The 18,314-nt window shown below is 39.7% G+C and overlaps 1 protein-coding gene and 1 long non-coding RNA gene across 20 annotated transcripts in view; both read right to left on the reverse strand.

Annotated features, from left to right (window-relative positions):
* CAMK2D (calcium/calmodulin dependent protein kinase II delta) overlaps positions 1 to 18,314 on the reverse strand; it is a 157,332-nt gene that overhangs the window by 42,872 nt on the left and 96,146 nt on the right. For 11 of the 19 annotated variants that reach the window (XM_062620891.1, XM_062620902.1, XM_062620896.1 and 8 more), the window contains exons 5-7: positions 12,064 to 12,129; positions 9,392 to 9,464; positions 3,062 to 3,164 (exon numbers count right to left, since the gene is read on the reverse strand). In XM_062620891.1, the coding sequence (XP_062476875.1) occupies positions 3,062 to 3,164; positions 9,392 to 9,464; positions 12,064 to 12,129 (242 nt within the window). Of the gene's footprint in view, positions 1 to 3,061; positions 3,165 to 8,355; positions 8,429 to 9,391; positions 9,465 to 12,063; positions 12,130 to 18,314 lie in introns of all 19 variants that reach the window. The other 8 variants (XM_062620892.1, XM_062620888.1, XM_062620907.1 and 5 more) reach the window with 1 other exon arrangement.
* Positions 12,703 to 15,830, reverse strand: LOC134164773 (uncharacterized). Its single transcript, XR_009965255.1, has 2 exons — positions 14,398 to 15,830; positions 12,703 to 13,846 (listed from the first exon to the last, which is right to left on the reverse strand). It is a non-coding gene; the product is annotated as an uncharacterized LOC134164773 (long non-coding RNA).

Here is an 18,314-nt window from a genome sequence, read left to right on the forward strand (position 1 = left end):
CAGTAGTAGCCTTCTCCTCCTGCACAGCTGGATCCAAAAGACTAACTGTAGAAAACCTAAATTTAATGCAACCAACAAATTAATTCAGTGGAGCTACTCAAATTACTTAAGTGGTGCATATTTTAGTTCTAGATGCAGGGCTGGACTGAGTCAGTGGAGCCCGCCTACACCTGCTGATGGGGCAGGGTGTTTCAGCTAAACCCTGTGACACGTTCTACAAATAGCCAAAGAACAGGTTTGCTTTGTCAACAGGCAAAGCATGAAAGTGTTCCCTTGTATTGGAACACACAGGGCTCTAGACAGTTTCCTGCTGAGACATAGTTATGGCTTAAGCAGAACAGCGACCATCACATCAGAGGACTACACCCAAAAGAAAAGGAAAGCAAAAAAAAAAAAAAAAAGGGGGGGGGGGGGAGGAGGGGAAGGGAGGCAGAAAAAGAAGGAAAAAAGGAAAAAAATAAAAACATACTACTGCACAGCTATAATTGGAATCAGAACATGCTGTGAGTCACCAAGTGCTGCAGAATCCAGTGGAAAGCTGAAAAACCTTTCAGAAAGGAGCAATAAAAAGTTCAAAATGCCAAACACATCCAAGTTTTTTGCTTGTTAAAGCAGTCATAAAGTTGAAAGAAGGTACTCGGATCATTACAGAAAGGTTTTGCAGAGGAAGTTCCAGAAAAGGTACAGAACCCACTAGTCTTATCAAATACCAACAATAATAAAAGAGCCACATTTGACTACTTACTCTACTTTCTATTACCTCACTGCCAGCTTACCTCTTCTTTACATGTATATTTTGAAGACATTCTTTTCCATCTCCTTTCTCCCAAGTTCAGCATGGCAGTAGCTACAAGTCTAAACCAAGCACTTCACAGGAACCAAATGACCAAAAGATAAAGTGCATTATTTCACAGGGAATTGCAACCTTCTGTGGGTCATCTGCATCCACACAGATGCATTCTCTACAGAAAATAACCCTGAAGTCAAGTTCATTCTGCTGATTTTTTCTTGAGATACTTCATATTTACCTGATGCTTCTGTCATTATTATAAATCACTTGTGTTTTGCCCTATCTCTGTCCCACTCCTGTTGTACTGGACTATTTGTTAATGTGCAAGAGCAATCTCCTCTGTGTTTTGTGGATTACTGAAATCCATTTATGTAAAGGTTGGGATTTAAAACAACAGGCTAGTTTATAGATCTACCAACATATGTCCAGCAGTACTGCCTGTGAATCCTAGATTTCCAACACTCACTCTCTCACAAATCCTTTGTGCTTTCATTCTAAGCTTTGACAGCAACTTCACAACTAGTTTGTTCAATTTCAAATGATACTTTCTAGTTGCTCTGAGTGAGAAGACATAGCTGCTACATTTTATTCTGTATTTTTCCCTCCTGGGATTTACAATTAAATTTTGTCCTGTGCTTCACATCTGTTCAGAGAGTGGTGTATGAGACAGATGCATTGCATTTGTACATGTCCTATTACTTACAATGACCAGTATTCAATCTTTTCCACTGTTTTCCTTTGGGCACTTGGTAACTGTAACAGTCTATAATTATCATTTGGGTTTTTTTAATTAACAAAAAAAAAAAAAGGAAAGTTTAGTGAAATTGGAGAGAAGTGCATTATATTTAATTTACTATCTTCCATCCTCTTAGAACCTGAGGAGAAGCACTGTGCAGGACACCTAAGATACATTTGAGGTGTCAGTTCTGGAGAACTGGATCACACCACCAACTGCCACCTTCGGGAGGGCAGACACCCTCCCTTTACAACATTTTGTGAGCAGATCTGAAGCCCAGGATGTTCTGTCTTCAAGCGGTCACATGCACAGACTGGGTTTGCTTCCACATTTGCATACATCTTTGTCACCTTCACCATCAAGAAAGCATACTCTTGATCGCTCCCAGATGAAGGTAATGTTTTCAAACAGAAACTCCAGTATCAATTTCTGAAAATGTTGTAAGCTGTGGACAGACAACCCTTTCCTGACAAATGTGCAAGGCTCCAGATGCTTTTAGCCACACCTTACCTTCCTGGGTTTATGCTCTCCGTAATGTACTACATGAGCTGCCTATATAGTAATTTATGTACATTTTTAATAAGCCAGTTTATTTTGACCTCAGTGGGTCAAAGACCAGTTTTACAAACAGCTTCATTTGCAGATGTGAAGAGGCAGTCACCTCTAGGGCAGCAATATAAAGAGTTGTGACAGACAACTTGCACTGTCACAGCAAGATCTTGATGTGGATGACTGTGTACAGCCTCAGGTACCCAACCCCCTTTTATTTTCATTCAAGTCACATTCCTAAGTGCAAATTTTCAGGTATTTCCAGTTGACAGAAAATTTTTCAGACAAAATGTTTTTGATGACTGGGTGGGTACACTCAGCACTATTAACGCACAGCCTTACTCTTCAGTCTCACAAGCACCTGACTGGAAGGTGCCCGTCTCCATCCCAGGCTCTACGCCCGTATTTCCTTCATCTAGATACACAGGTGAAAGTGGGGGAGAAGGGGGTGGTATGCACCTAAGTCAAACCTACAGGCTGACAAAAGCTAGGAAAAGCAGGAATCAGGAAACCTAAGTTTCCAGGTCAAGAAATGTCAGTGGCACACAGACTACAGTCAAAAGGAACATTTGTAATACTGTATTTACTAGAAGAATGAATTATAAAACCCTCTCCCTCCATCCTGCCCTGTACCAGTACTGCTGTGATGGCAAAATCCCCAGTATGAATACAGTTGTGCCAACACAAAGACTTTTGCCAATTCCTTCGATGTTGTTGGTAGGTGATTTACCTTTGCCGGTGAAGAGGAAGCTATGAGAAAAAGAAGACCCACTTCTTGTCAAGTTAGCTCTGAGATTTGGAAATGTAGCCACAGGTCACTTCTGAAGTGTTGGGGGATTTATTTTTGTTTCTTGTTCTTTTTATTTTTTTTTTAAATTTATTTTTATTTTTTAAACACGTAAGGTCTGCTGCCAAGCTATGTTTAATTCAGTAAGAGTTACAGATAACATTCTTCCTGCAAGGGAAAAAGAACAGTATTTACTTACCAAACCAAGCCTGTTGTTCTCCTTGGACTTCTATAGCTAATCCAAAGTCTGCCAGTTTTACTGCTGCTCCCTTGGATTTGCTAGCTAGAAGTAAGTTCTCAGGCTTTATTCAGAGAGAGAAAAAAATTGAGATGTAAAGATAAAAAAATACATTTTAGACAAGTTTTCACTTTTTCTTAGCTACAGTAGACTGGGAAAGAAGAAATACTTAGAGGAGTGAAAAAGAGAAGAAACCCATGTGTTTTCTCCATGAAACTGCAAAAATTGCACTTCCTATTCCTACTTGGAAAGAACCACCAGGCCTGTAAAGAGCCTTTAGGACCCCATGACAGCATGACTATGGAAAGCGTGCAGATCTGCTAGTGAAGGAGGTCAGCCAGAATGCTCATAAGGAATTGCAACACCCGTCTGCATGAGAGGACAATCCAAAGACTCCTCAGGGCCCACTACTAGAAAAATAATGAAAACTCTCATGAAAGATGCCTTTTCTTTAATTGCTAGTCTATCCTATGCAGTTTCCAGGATTAGGCATCTGTACTGTTATACATAAACTTGTTTTGCATGACATCTTAACAATAACAGACTTATTATTACATTTGTAATTAGAGGGTAGGTGCATTTACATTGCAAATCCTTCAGCCAAACCAGCATGCCCACATCTGTGCTTGCAAAGAACCTATTGCAAATAATAATGCAAGTCTGCAAAAGTTCCCTCTCTGCTTTTTTTCTTTTAGGGAATGTTGGTCACATCTGAAATCAAATGCTATAGTATACTCAGAGAATTAAAAGGATCTGAACAGAACAGTGGTATTCATTCTGCTGTTCATAACGAATCCTTTTAACTTCATTTAGCAAATATATCAAATGCAAATTGTCCAAGAATTCAACAGATAATTTCAGAGAAGTGTGAGCTCTATGGTATTGTCTTGCCATTTCTTTCTTTTCTATCTCCATTATTTTTTAAAAAGGTTTTGTTCTGCATTTACATAGTAACAAAACTTCATTCTCAAGGGTATTGCAATTTTTGTAGCAATAGGTCACAAGGGAATTCACTATATCCAGTCTGGCACTGCGGACCCAGTTCTGCAAACTCTTAAACTCTGATTTCCTTTTAAATCCAGCAGCAATCCTATAGGTTTCCAAGGGACTATTTATGTAATTACAGTTAATCCCATGCAGGTACTAAGTCTGGAAACAACTGCCATCATAAGCTTCTTTCAGCAAAGGCTGTCCTTAATACATCTATCAAGTACCCAGCAAAATATGCTTGACCTCAACAACTGTGATACTAATTAACAACACAACTGGCCCTGACAAACTCCTTAGTCTAAAGGTGTTTTTTCCCCCACTCACCAAACTGTAAAGGAACATTTTTGCATTTATTTACAATCATCCCTTTGTTGCTATGTCATGGAAAAGAGAGTATTAAAACCCTTGCACCAATTCATCAACTTAATGAATCTTCTATTTCCACACTTTTAAAAATTAAGATCACTCAGAATAAAATATAATCTTAATTTTGAAGCAACTTGAATTATCAGTAACCACTTCAACTACATGATCTCAAACACCGAATAGCTGAGGACTCTTCTCGAGGTTCATGAGCACTGATTTAAGCAATGTCACACTGTCATTCAACTACACTAATTCACACATGTAGTCACACAGTTCTTGAAGGTTTCCTATGAAAGTGAGAGACATTCAGTCATTACTTCTTGGAACGCACTTTCTTCTCAAAACCACTCAAAGTGACAGATGATCATACTTGGCTGTGACCTTCAGCAAGCCAAAAGCAGGGAAACACCTCACCCTCTTGTTTGAACACAAGGACTAATTTAACAAACACATACCACCTCACACCATGGGATGTCATACAAAAGAGTTTTGTGATTTTTGCTGCTGGGTTTTTTTGTTGCTTTTTTTTTTTTCTCTTAGGACATTTTTTTTTTTTTTTTAATTCCATTCTATGTCTATCCCCTGCCAGTCACAGCACTCTGGATAATTACCACTGCCATAGGTATGTTTCAACAGAAACTGAAGCAGATTTCCTGATTTGCTCCTCTGCCAAAGACAACATTGTGTGGGACTATGTGCTTAACCAACACGCAGCTCTCATTCCAGGATGACAGGAGCATATTAGATATTTACCATGCATTAACTTAGAATGAATGCAATTACTTGGAAAACATCAACAGCGCAGCTTGGACCACTCTGGACTCATATTTTGGAGTCAATAGTGTCAACTTGTGCCACCAGCACAGGACTGGCTGCAGTCAAGTGTGTAGAATGGCAGTGTTAACTACTACTATTACTTACAAGTAAATGAACATGATTTACGCCTTACTTTTCCAAAGGTCTTGAAATCTTGGAGATCAAGTACTTATGCCTCTGTGTATTTTTGCTTGAATACAACCAGGGCATCTGCTTTTTGGGGGGAATGCAAGAGGGTCATAATCATAGAACTTCACAAAAGCAGCAATGCTGCTAACTGCCAAGAGCTGAATTTCTACCCGGAAGTGCACTTTCACCATCTGTTAAGGAAAGGCTGCCACTAACAGGTTAATTTTTTCTGGTTCTAATTCCACCACCATTTTGACTTACACCATGGATTACAAACAGAGCAGCAACAAGCACTTCTGTAGGTTGTAAAAGCCTGCAGAAGCTCCTCTCTCCTACTAAATTATGCTAAAAGAAAGGTGAATAAAATGAGATTGTTCAAAATCTCTCCCTCACATTGACCTCCCCAGCCCCAAACATGCCAACAAATTGTGGCCTGAGTTATTGACAGAAATCCATCAAGTTTTGCAGAGTAAGGATTCAGGCCAAGCCATAACCATCTTCTGCATATCTTGCCATTCTGGTCTTAGGCCTTGGCATCTTCTGCTGGGACTTCACCAGAATCTTTTGTATCACTCTGGCTATTTTCTTTTGCCACAAAGTAGTAACTGAAGAATGGTTTTCTGCTTCCTGAAGAAACTGTCAGAAACGAAACTGGGTACGCTACAGCTTGGCAAAAGCATTTTTTCCTCACAGTTTTTCCAGTTCACCCTGGATTTGCCAAAGAAAGAATTCCACATTTTGGTTTGGAGCAGGTAACACCTGGACTTAATGCATTTTCAAAGAAAAAGTTATTTTGCCTGAATGTGTGAAAAGTTCTAGCAAGCATTCCTCATTTTGCCAGCTTGCCCAGCTACAATCTTTTATTTCAATTCCTTCTTGTGTATGTACATCGGGGACAGGAATGGCTGGAGCAGCTAGAGAAATGTGACATCCCTGAAATAAATTTAAACATACTCCACATGAGCAGGCTGATGCAAGATTTATGGATTTGATAGAGACTTGTCAGCCTCCTGTTATGCAACCATGACACAGGAAAATCCAGAAGCGCAAAATGGGTAGAGAATTTACTGTATGTATGAGTTTCATCATGCTCTCTGAACTTTCAGAATGTAACCCTTTCTGCTCCTAGAGGAAAAGAACTGGGATTTTATAAATCAGACAGGAACAATTGTTTACCTGGAAGTGAAGGCAAAAGAAAAAAAAAAAAGATGATGGCATCCTGATTCCAGTGTTATTACTAATGATAACCACTGGAAAATACTTATCCTGGAAGGAAATTCCTGCTCCACATAACTCATTCAGAAAGGAAACTCAGAGGCAAAGAAGCTGTGCTAGAAGAAACTGGCATGTCTCACTGCCTTAGCCCACAGGCCATTTCTTGCTGCCTCTGTAAAGGGTCTGATATTTCAGACAGTGCTCTTCCACTTCATTTCAAAATAAACAAGCTTCTTTTACTTGAGGATCTTGAAGTCTAAGAGTCCAAATTAAGTACTCTCCTTATCCACACTGCTAGCTACTGTACTATCAGCTTTGAGGCAGACTTGCCTCTCTGAGCTTCCCAGTAGAAGAAAATGATCTTTATTTCTGTGCCAACATGCTTGAAATGCAGACAGCATTTTTGCAGGAGATGCCTCCAGCTATTCGGATGGGTAAGGGAGAGGTAATGCTCTTCTCAACACAAGAGTTTGCTTTCAGAGGCTTCTATCCCAACAGTACTGTTCATCCAGAAGGAGCTTGATTCCTTAGGTGATCATGGAGAGAACACTGTAGAAATTCACACTTTTTAAAGGTGTTCTGAATCCAAGCCATCATCTGGAGGAGGTCTTTGTGCCAGGAGCCTCAGAGCAGCTGGCTTTTCATCACTCAAATGTGTGACATGAGAGCGTAAGTGTGCTTCCCAGAAGAACTCAAGTTATACTGATGAGAGATAGAAAGTTCCCCCCACACCCTGTCCCAAAAGCTCTGCATGACGGAGAGGAAGATCACGTATTTGATGAATACACCAAATGCTTGAAAAGAAACTCCTGTTCTCCCTGGTACTGACACCGCGTGCCAGCGGACTGTGGACCTGGATAGTGAGGTAATGGGAAGTCTTGAGAAGATTTTCTCCAGCAGTTTGGCAAAGAAGTGATCCAGAGCAGGAGAAGGACTTGGGGACGTCAGTCAATGAGAAACTGAACATGAGCTCACTTCAGTGTGCACTCACAGCCCAGAAAACACCTGTGCCCTGGGCTGCATCAAAAGAAGCATGACCAGCAGGTCAAAGGAGGTGATCCTGCCCCTCAGCTCTGCTCTCATGAGACCTCACCTGGAGTATTGTGTGCAGTTCTGTTGTCCTCAACATAAAAAGGACATGGAACTGTTGGAATAAGTCCAGAGGAGGGCCACGAGGATGATCAGGGGCTGGAGCACCTCCCGTATGAAGGCAGGCTAAGCAAATTTGGGCTGTTCAGCCTGGAGAAGATGTGTGGAGACCTCAGAGCAGTCTTCCAGTATCTTAAGGGGGCCTACAAGGATGCCGGAGAGGGATTCTTCATCAGGGACTTTAGCAATAGGACAAGGGTGATGGGTTCAAACTTAACCAGGGGAAGTTCAAGTTAGATCTAAGGAATAAGTTCTTTACTGTGAAGGTGGTGAGGCACTGGCACAGGCTGCCCAAGGAAGTGGTAAATGCCCCATTCCTGGCAGTGTTCAAGGCCAGGCTGGACAGAGCCTTGGGCGACATGGTTTAGTGTGAGGTGTCCCTGCCCATGGCAGGGGGTTGGAACTGGATTTTAAGGTCCTTTCTAATCCAAACCATTCTATGGTTCGTTCTTGTGCATAGGTGAAGGGGAAAACAAAAAGGAAAACGCTACAACAAAAAAGAAAACTGCTCAAGGTCGTGGTTTTGGTAGGGTTTCCTGCTCTCTGCTCTCGCACGGCGTGGGGAGAGCTTGTCGGGCAGCAGCACTCACCTTGAGGTCGCGATGGACTACGCCCATCTGATGGCAGTGTAGCACAGCCTCCAGGATCTGCTGAATGCAATGACTGCATGCAAACACCAGGGGCGCGTGTTAGTCCAAAGCGTGAACTTGCCGCCCGCACGCCCGCAGCCAGGCGGGGCCGGGGCAGCGGCGGGAGCGGGGAAGGGGCCGTGCGGGGTCCACGCTCCCCGTTCCGCCCCGCTCTGCTCCGCGCCGCTCAGAGCACGACGGCCTCAGGCACCGCCGCTGTGGGATCCGTAACGGACAGCCTCGGAGACGTGCTGCGGGTCGGCTGCTTTGCTTTGGTCTTAGTTTAATTTATTATTATTTTTTAATGGCAATTTGTAAAAGGCAAATTGTCGGGACCGCGCACCAGTTTTGCCAATAATTCATTGGCGAGGTCGTATTAAACATTTAGCATCCTCTGCACTTTTTTGGCCCTTCCTCACACATTCGCTCACAAATTGTAGCGGCCATTGAGGTAATACCCCCCCCCCCCCCCCCCCCTCCTCCAAGCGAGGCAGGTGAGGTCAGTGATTAACTTCTCGAGGTCCCATTTTGCCGGCAATTAGCATCACTTGCCTGAGGGTTCGTCATACTCTAACGCAGCCATGTGCGACCAGCGGTTCTGCAACTGCAACCCCGGGCCTCGGAACACAAGTGGTGCTTAAATCTGCAAGCTGACATACATCACTGCCAAAGTTCACCTCCATGTGCAGACACAGTGATACATGGGCAGCCTCAACAGTTAGATAGATACCAGAACACGTTTGACAGCACAGGGTAACTCCAGCGCCTTGGAAGGAGACAGGTTTTTGGCAACCATTCCCCCTTTTGCCATGATGTATACTAGGCCTGTAGACTTGCAAACTGGAAAGAGGTATCATGCATTATTTGTTTGACTAGTTGTTTTGAGGGTGAATAGGATAGGCAAGGAAACATCGCAGACAACCCACCCTCTGCCCCTACCCAGCAGAAAATAAATCCCCAAACTCTTATAGCCAATTGATGGGCGCCAGATACTGACCTTCAGGTCTCTGTGAACTATGCCATTTAGATGACAATGATTAACACTTTCTAGAATCTGCTGTATACAATGACTGCAAAGATACAAGGGCAGAATGGAAGGGAGAACATTTTAAAGGCACATAATCACATCAAATACAAAATAAAATAAAACTTAAAGAAAAAAATAAAGAACAAAAGCAATTTTACACTTCCTGACACGTCTCGACTGCACATTGACCAAAGCAATGTTGGATATAGAGAGATCTCCAGCTGTAACGCATCAAAAAAAAAAAAAAAAAATCAAAGCCAAACAAAACCCCCACAAAACCAAAACCAAACCAATAAAAGACACTGAACATGGAACAGATGACACCTATGAGACAGAATCATTATTTTGTTTTTTTCATTCAGCAGTATGGAAGCTTTGTCCAGTTTCCAAAAAACTGCTACAGGAAAAATAATGTGCAGGTAGTAAAACAATCACTGGTATGTTTTGGGGTTTTAGAATTTTTAGGGTGAAATTAACTTACAACACGTGCTGACACAAGGAAATGCTCAGAAATGCAATGATACACGGAAAACAAATGAAACAAACAAAAAAGGTAAAAAACTCAGGAAAAGCAAAACAATTCTCATTTTGAATCTAAAGGTTTCTTAAAATCTATTAGTAGAATAAAGCCAAGTCATTCAAAAAGGTGGCATGCACTTCCATTTAAAATATCATCAAGTACTAGTCACTCATGAAATGGAAACCCATGTTAAAAATGTGGAAAACTGTTTTATTTTGCTGCTTTAAATCATTTAATTAGCACCTAATTTTTCCATGCCCAAGTTTGCAAGTTTTGGCCAGCCTATGATGCCAAAAAGCACAACTGAAGTGTTCATCCTCTAGATCACTGGAACTTTTCATATGTTTTTTGGTACCACAACAGCTTTTTTGGTTTTAAATAATATCTTGTGGCAGAAGTAAGTGATGGTAAGTAGTAGTCAAGGGCCACGGATTTGATACTGATCTAAATTTTTAACTATTTACATTTTTAACCATTTTGACCATGGAATTCAGAAGGAATGGTCATAAATCAGTAACTGGAGCCCAGGCCTGAAAATCCTTTCCTCTGCAAGTAGTTCACAACTCATTGAACTGGACTGCTTGTATGAGTAAACACTACTTGCATGAGTAAGGACTTGCAGGAGCAGACCAGTATCACAGTCCTAGGATATGCAGCTATACATTTCATTAACTATTTCTGTAGGGATATATGTAGACACACACACTATATAGATATATATACAAACACAGACACACACGAATGTATATATATAAATATATAAATATACAGAGATGCATTATAACTAAGTATTTCACTTATTTGGTCAGGTTTTACTGGATATATAAAATGCACACATATATATGATAAATATATATCATATATCATATATATATATGCACAACCCCTTCCAATATGTCACAATTCCAAAACAGAAAAAAAAATCATTGCAATTTTTCCTTTCAAATCACGGGTATCTTAAAAACACACAATGACACCATACGCTGGCCTTTGGCATCAATACTTAAAATTTTGCTTGATTTCTACAACAAGTAGAAAGTAATTCAAAAATTCTTAAACATAACTCGTCTTCTTCCATGTCACCTAAATTAACAATTTTATCTTCTCTTCTACAGTGTGTTTTGCTCTGCATTTAAATGCTTCAAGGAATGATGTTTCTAGTACTCCTACAAAAATTAGTGGGAGCAATAAACAGTAGAACCTTCCTAATATTCAAGAGAAACTTCTTGTTTGTTCATTATTATCCTACCACTGTTGCTATTGACGCTTAATGCTTCCCAATCATCTGCCAATTAATTCCAAGGAATAACTGAAATTTAAATATATATCAATGGTGGTGTGTGACTATGAACACACAAAACCATGAGGATTCTTTGAGAGAAATTTTCTGTGAAGAATTTAATGGTAGAGCATATTTTCTTTACAGTAATTGACCACAAAGTTTAAGATTCATAATTACATAAGAGTATTCAAGATTTATTATATGAGGGCAAACAGATTCTGAGATGAAAAAAAGGCCTGACGCTTTATGTCAGCATGCAAATTATGATAATTGTCAACTTACTCTTCAAGTTTTTCAACAAGCACTTGCAGAAAATTGCTAGAGATTTCGTATTTGAGCTCAGACTATGAGATGCACAGTGTAATTGCATATTGATGACACACAACAAAAATGTTTAAATACGAAAAGGAAATTAGTACTTGTGGTCTGAGAGCAAGAATGGTATTTAATGTAAAATTTCTTCAAGACCAGCATATATTTCAAACTTTGATCAGCACATTTAAGAATCCCTAGATGAGACAGCTGAAATGTTATGTCCAGTTTGCAGAGGAGAAAACTGGGTAGGATTTTAACTATTTCACAAATTCACAAAGATTTTAACAAAGTGAGAAGTGATTTAAACCTTTTCAGATCAGCAAATATCAAGACTTCATAGAAGTTCTCCACCACACAGTCATAAGCTCAAAACAGCAAACTGTGCCCTTCGAAGCCTAAGAGACTCTAGGACAAATCCTAGAGTTTCACAGGCTGTGCTAGTGAAACTGATGCCAAACACCATGAGAGAGGTAAGTAACTATCCTATAGTTATTAAAGGCAACGTCAGAAAAACAAATTACTTACCTAGCATCTGCTTCACTATAATATTCTCTTGCAACTATATCTTCAAATAATTCACCTCCAGTGACTCTGTTAAATAAAAGAAGGTGGGAATGGAGATTTCAGAAGTGAAAAGCATCATAAATGAACTAGACAGGGAGAAGTCAGAGAGGAGTAACTGAAACATTTGTACAGAAATGCAAGAGGTCTTGACCAGCAAGGTGAAAGGACTCAAGTGGAAAGTTTGTCCATCCAAATCATTACATGAATAAAAAGAATGCGGTGGGAGAGCAATCACTGATAGAAAATAAAAGCAAAGAGCAGCAGTTTATTGGGCAAGATACTATACACCAGTTAAGGATGTCAAGAATAAGCAGTAAAACTACAGATTAAAGGAAGCAGACCAGCACAGGAAATTATGAATGAAGTTCAGAACACTTAAGGATAGAAAACTGCAATGTAAAGACAGATGTAAAGAAGGAGAATAAGATAATGCTAGAAAGGCTAAAAAGGGAAAAGGGCCTTTAAGCTTAGGCCAAAACACAACAGGGGGATACCCATGTGCCTGAGGGTACCTCTTGTGCTTTTGCTAGAAAGAGGATTACTGAGTTGGAAGGAGAGTATCATTAGAAGCACAGTACCTTAATCAGTTAAATGATAAGATTTTTCTTTTTTCTACAAAATTTTCAGTTGTCTTTGACAAGAAAGTAGAAATAGTTTAGAAAAAGTGTCACTTCAAATAATTTAAGAGGCATTAATGGTATGAAAGAAGAATTGTATGATCCAGGGAACCAGTAACAGAAGCAGCCATGCATGGCTGCATCCTCAGAGTTTCATTGTAGAGCCAATGATTTAATAGTAGGAAGTGGTTAAAAAGAAATAAAACTGTGTTGTTATAACCGAAAGATGACAGTTCAGAATGAGTCACCAGCAGGATGCTTGGAATGCATTTGAAAAATGGTGACAGCAATGTTTTGACACACCACAGTAAAATCCCTCCTCATATGATACACAGTTCTGGTCATTGAGAAAAGGGAACTAAATCAGCAGTATGACCAGAAAATTACTACTAGTCTGTCTATTCACTTACTCATATCTTCCCATAGAAGCCAAGACAGTTTAGCTTGGCAAAACAAAGTTTAAGAGGGATGAAAATAACTACTGAAGACAAAGAACAGGAACCCTGTTCTCCATAAAGGAGTGCTGTAAGGGACGATATTGGTAGACTAATGAATAAGCATACAATACCTGTGAATAAATGTAAGGGTAAAATCAGGAACACAAGCTAACCAGAGCACCTTCACACAGCCTCAGCAGACAGGATGCACGAGTTAGTCTGATTCCTGCTTTCAAAAACTTTCATCCTACTGATGTGCCAACATAAATAATTCCTAGATGGAAGATCAGTGCTCATATTTCTTTGCCGATTATGAATAGAGTGATTTTTTTTATAGCACATTATAATCTCAATGAATTCACTAACATAAAAACTAGAGTAGGGATGCTTAAAGATTAAGATGCTTGAAAATCTATATTACAATGAATACAGTTAAGTTTAAATGGATAAAAAAATTAAAAGTGGGGATACTTGTAACCTCCAGAGCTGTAACACTCGTTTGCAAATTTCTGTACTAACTGTTCATTGTGGATCTCAGTTTATTTAGTCACATTAGATAATGACAGAAATGACCTGCTCAATCAGCAGCACAGTTCCTTTCCTCAAGAAGGCCAGTTAAAGAACTTTATTTTCATATTTCCATTTACATTTGGGATACATCATCCTTTATCTGAGTTTACACCTTGCTGACTTGGAAAGTGTCCTGGGTTCAGCAGTAGCTTCTCCTTCTTGGTAGCTGATGCAGTGCTCTGTTTTGACTTTCGGCCTGGGAACAGAGCTGATAATGACGTTTTCGTTTGGCTAAGGACTTTGTGAGCCTCATGCTCTGCCAGGGAGGAGGGGAAGTCGGGAAGAAGCAGAGACAGGACACCTGACCCGAACTGACCAAAGGGGTATTCCATACCACAGCACGTCATGCCCAGCATGTAACGGAGAGTGCAGGGTTGGACAAGGTATCCAACGGTGCTTGGTTGGGCTGGGGGGGGGGGGGGGGGGGGGGCGAGTTATCAGTTGGCTGGTGGTGAGGTGCTGTATTCTCTTCCCTTGTTATTTCCTTTATCATTATTATTATTGGTGGTAGCAGTAGTGATTTGTGTTATACCTTAGTTACTAAACTGTTCTTATCTCAACCCGTGGGAGTTGCATTCTTTTCGATTCTCCTCTCCGTCCCTCTGGGAGTAGGGGGAGGGCAAGAAGGGGGGGAAGTGAGTGAACAAGATGTCTGGCTGGGTTTAAACCACAACAGAAAGTAATCACTTTCAGATAACAATGCTGTTCTGTAAAAAAGTCTGCAATAAAAGCAGAAGGAGGTAAAATAGCTGGTTGCCTTATTTGCATTCTCTTTGTCTTTTACCTTCCAGAAACTGGTTTTGGCTCCTTTAACACAAAAAGTTTGATTGATGCATATTTTGACAGTCTTTGATACCTCCATTTTGCATGTGTATTTGTCTACCACAGTTCTGGTAAAGAGGAATAATTCTCACTTTGTGATGAATGAAAAAAAAAAAAAAGCATCATTTGATCTTACTCTTCCCTAAAACATTCATTTTGATCCAAGCCAAGAAAGAAAAAGTTTTTGTCATCAAAGTGCGTTTCAGTGGGAGAAAACACCAAGCTGATGCTTGTTCTTGAGCATGGAGAAGAGAGGGGGGGATATGCATTCTTACTTGCTGACACCAAACATTTGCTTGGTATTCATACCCATTGCTACGTGATGAAAAAAATGAAAGCAGGAACAGATAAGGTGAATTTCACTGACAAACAGTAAGTCAGCAACTCCCATGCCCTGTCACTCTCAAGGATACATCAGGAATCATTCTCAGAAGGTAGCTACATGGCCATAATGAAGGAAGGTAGTACAGGGGATTAAGAGAGGCCAGAACTCTCCTGCATCTCCTGAGCCTCTGACTCAGAAAATCAGTATAGCCATGTTAGTGGCTTTTGCACACTAAGAGTGCATGAGCAATGAGCCCTTGCAGCAGCAAAGATCTGCTGCATCATGATATATATAGGAGAGCCAGGAGGTTGAAGGAAGCAATTCTTCCCTGGCATTTGGCACACATGAGAACACACCTGGATCATGTCCCCTTTTGGGCTCCCCAGAACATGAACAACATTGACACAATGGTGTTTAATGAAGGGCAACCAAATTCATCAGATTTGGACGCCCATGGAGAGGCTGAGATAATTAGGTCTTTTCACCATTAAGATGGAAAGGCTCCGGGGAGATCTCATTGCTGTTCACAACCCTCTAATGGGTAGATATGCAGAGACAGCATGAAAGACAACAGACAAGCTGAAACACTGGAAATATCAAATAGATACAAGGATTTTTCTTCCTTTATTGTTATTATAATTATTTACTATGCACTTGTTGCTCAAAGAGGTTGTGGAATTTCCATTCTTGAAGATGTTCCAACCTTGAAAACCCCCTGAGCAAACTGATTCAATTGGACTGTGTTGTAGAAGGGGGTCAGACCAGAAAACTTCTAAGGATCTTTACCAACCTATGTTACTCACTTATTTTATAAATAAAGAACAGAGCAGTTACAATAAGCTGCTATATAAAACTGTAGTCCATACAGTTTAATGCCAAAGTTGTGATAAAGCATACTACTCCTTATTAGATGTCATTTTGTTAGGATTTTTTTCCCTTGTATCTTGTATAAAATATAAGTGAGATCGTAAAGCAGAGGGCAAAAAGTTAAAAAAAAAAGCAGCAAACCAACTTTAGTCCTTTGGTATAAAGCTACATGAACACCTGCTGAGCTGTTCTGTTCTCAAGATTAGAATGGGAAGTAAATCTATCTCAGTGGCTTTCTGATACAGATAAATTGTCAACTTCAGTGAGATCCTGTTTCACAATAGGACATGCATGATATGAGCTCTGGTAACTCTCAGGATACAAATTAAAAGCCACTGCCTCTCACAAGTTATTACTCTTCTTCCATACTTTTCTGAAGAGTACACTAAAATGGCAACAAATTAAGCAAGTGGGTTTGTTCAAACAGAAGTACAAGCAGCATGTGAAAACACCAAGGCCCTCTGTACCAGGTATGCTTCCAGGAAACCTGCAAAGAGGGAGGCAGAAGGATTCCATATCCAAAGGATGATATTTCTGCTCACCTCACAGAAGAGGTACATCACAATGCAATTTTTAACTACTTCATTCAACTGACTTTTAACACTCAGTAAACAAATTACTGCATTTACAGTGTTAAATGCCACTTTCTTTTGTTGGAAACATTTGTAATAACACATACAAAAATACTCAACTTCATATACCATATGATTGATTAGGAAAGTTTATATTTTTAAGAAGACATTTAAAAGGATTAGCAAAGCTGGCTAGAAAAGCCTCTGCTGCTGCTGATCACACTGGCATTGTTTCCTCCTAGACTTCTTATTTCTTAAATTGTTTTCATAATGAAGGTGCAAGGAAGCAGTCTTACAAAATTACGATGGCTATATACTTGGTACATTTATCTGTGACCTTTCTACTTCCCAAAAAGAGCGGTTCAGGCATGTATCCTATGCAAACACCAGTCCAGAACATGTAAACTAAAGCAAACATTGTTTTGCAATTAGGATTTATTTATTTTTTTTTGTATTTTGGTTTCTTCTACACATACAATCCCTCCACTTGGATTCAACAGCAACACCAGGAGTCTTAATGTACCAATTGTTGCATCTCAAGTGCATGAAAATGGGCAACACTGAATCTTACTAACTTGCACAAGAGAGTCTTCAAGTGCTACAGCTGTTTCCATTCAGACACAGCAATTAATAACGACAGAATTGATTGGATTTTAACTCATTTAACATTATTAACGCTGAAGACAATCTCATTTGTGCTTAACAACTGAAATGGGCTAAGAGATGCAAACCCTAATCACACTTGCCTCAAGCAGTAAGGGAGGAGTAACAAACTTCATTAAGTCCATTACTAGTCTTACTTTGCACGTTTTACTATTCTGCTAATCACTTCACTATATCTAGTGAGAGAAATATAACAGGAGGAAGTTCTTTGCTTGGGAGAAAGATCATAGGCGGCTATCTCAGGTAATCTTGTATGTAGGGGCCATGTTGGTAGACCAGTAAGACGCCACCACTCCTTGAAAGTGATGTCAACAGGACCTTGAAAAAAATTTTGTCTACTCAAGTGCAAAACTACCATGTTCCAGAATGGCACCATCATGTATGTATTTCAGAGATGGGGCGTTACCAACATATATATATATGTGTGTGTGTGTGTGTATGTGTGAATACTTTAGTGCATCTATTTTCTATGCAGAGCTTCTTACATGAATACCCCAACACCACATTTTATCAGAAAGCACATCTTTCATTGTTCAATGTCCAGTTTCCACATGGATTTTAGAAGACTTCCACCTTCACATTTTGGCACAAGAGCTCTTCATTCAAATGCATGCCTTCAACAGAGTACGTTAATCTCTTTTATTCCCTCCAGGTAAAAGCACAGCTATAGAAGTGAAGCAACAGGATTCTCCTTCAGATTGCAGGCATCCCCATGACATTAATTCAACACAGATTATTAGAAATTCAAAGTAGAAAGTGGCAATGATTAGGCTTTTTTTTTTCTATTAACAAAAAAAACAGTCTTCACTTTCTTATGTGGGATGCAGTCTGAAAGAAATTTCTAAAGAAACAGTTGCACCGAATTCCACAGAGTGAAAGAATTCATTAAGAAAATGACATGATGGTATGTGTGGGTGGAGTGACAGTGTTACACCACAGTCAGGCTCCTGTTGAATAGAAAGTAAATAAATAAATAAATGAAAGTATGTACTTGGCCTTCAAATTAAAGAAGTAGATATGGTACCTTTTTTGTGGCAGCTCATTTATGTACATTTAAACAAACCACTAACCCACATATTTGTAACTGCAGTGAAGATGAAGTTTCACAAAAAAAAAATGGAATTAGTAAGCATTAAAGCTGTAATTTCTTATTCTGAATGAAAAAATAACTGAGCAACCATCCTTAATAATGAGGCAAATGTTCTTTACGAATGTAAGATGTTGCTTTTCCAAAGACAATGATCAGTAGGTACAGTCATTGCCTCTGCTATTTAGATGGTTTCTGTTTTTGCAAAGTAATTTATTTTGACAAAAAAAACCCAAACCAAATGATCTAAAC

Source organism: Pezoporus occidentalis, unplaced genomic scaffold, assembly GCF_034315485.1.
Source record: "Pezoporus occidentalis ecotype Australia unplaced genomic scaffold, CSIRO_AGI_Poc_V1 ctg224, whole genome shotgun sequence".
Lineage (NCBI taxonomy): Eukaryota > Metazoa > Chordata > Aves > Psittaciformes > Psittacidae > Pezoporus > Pezoporus occidentalis.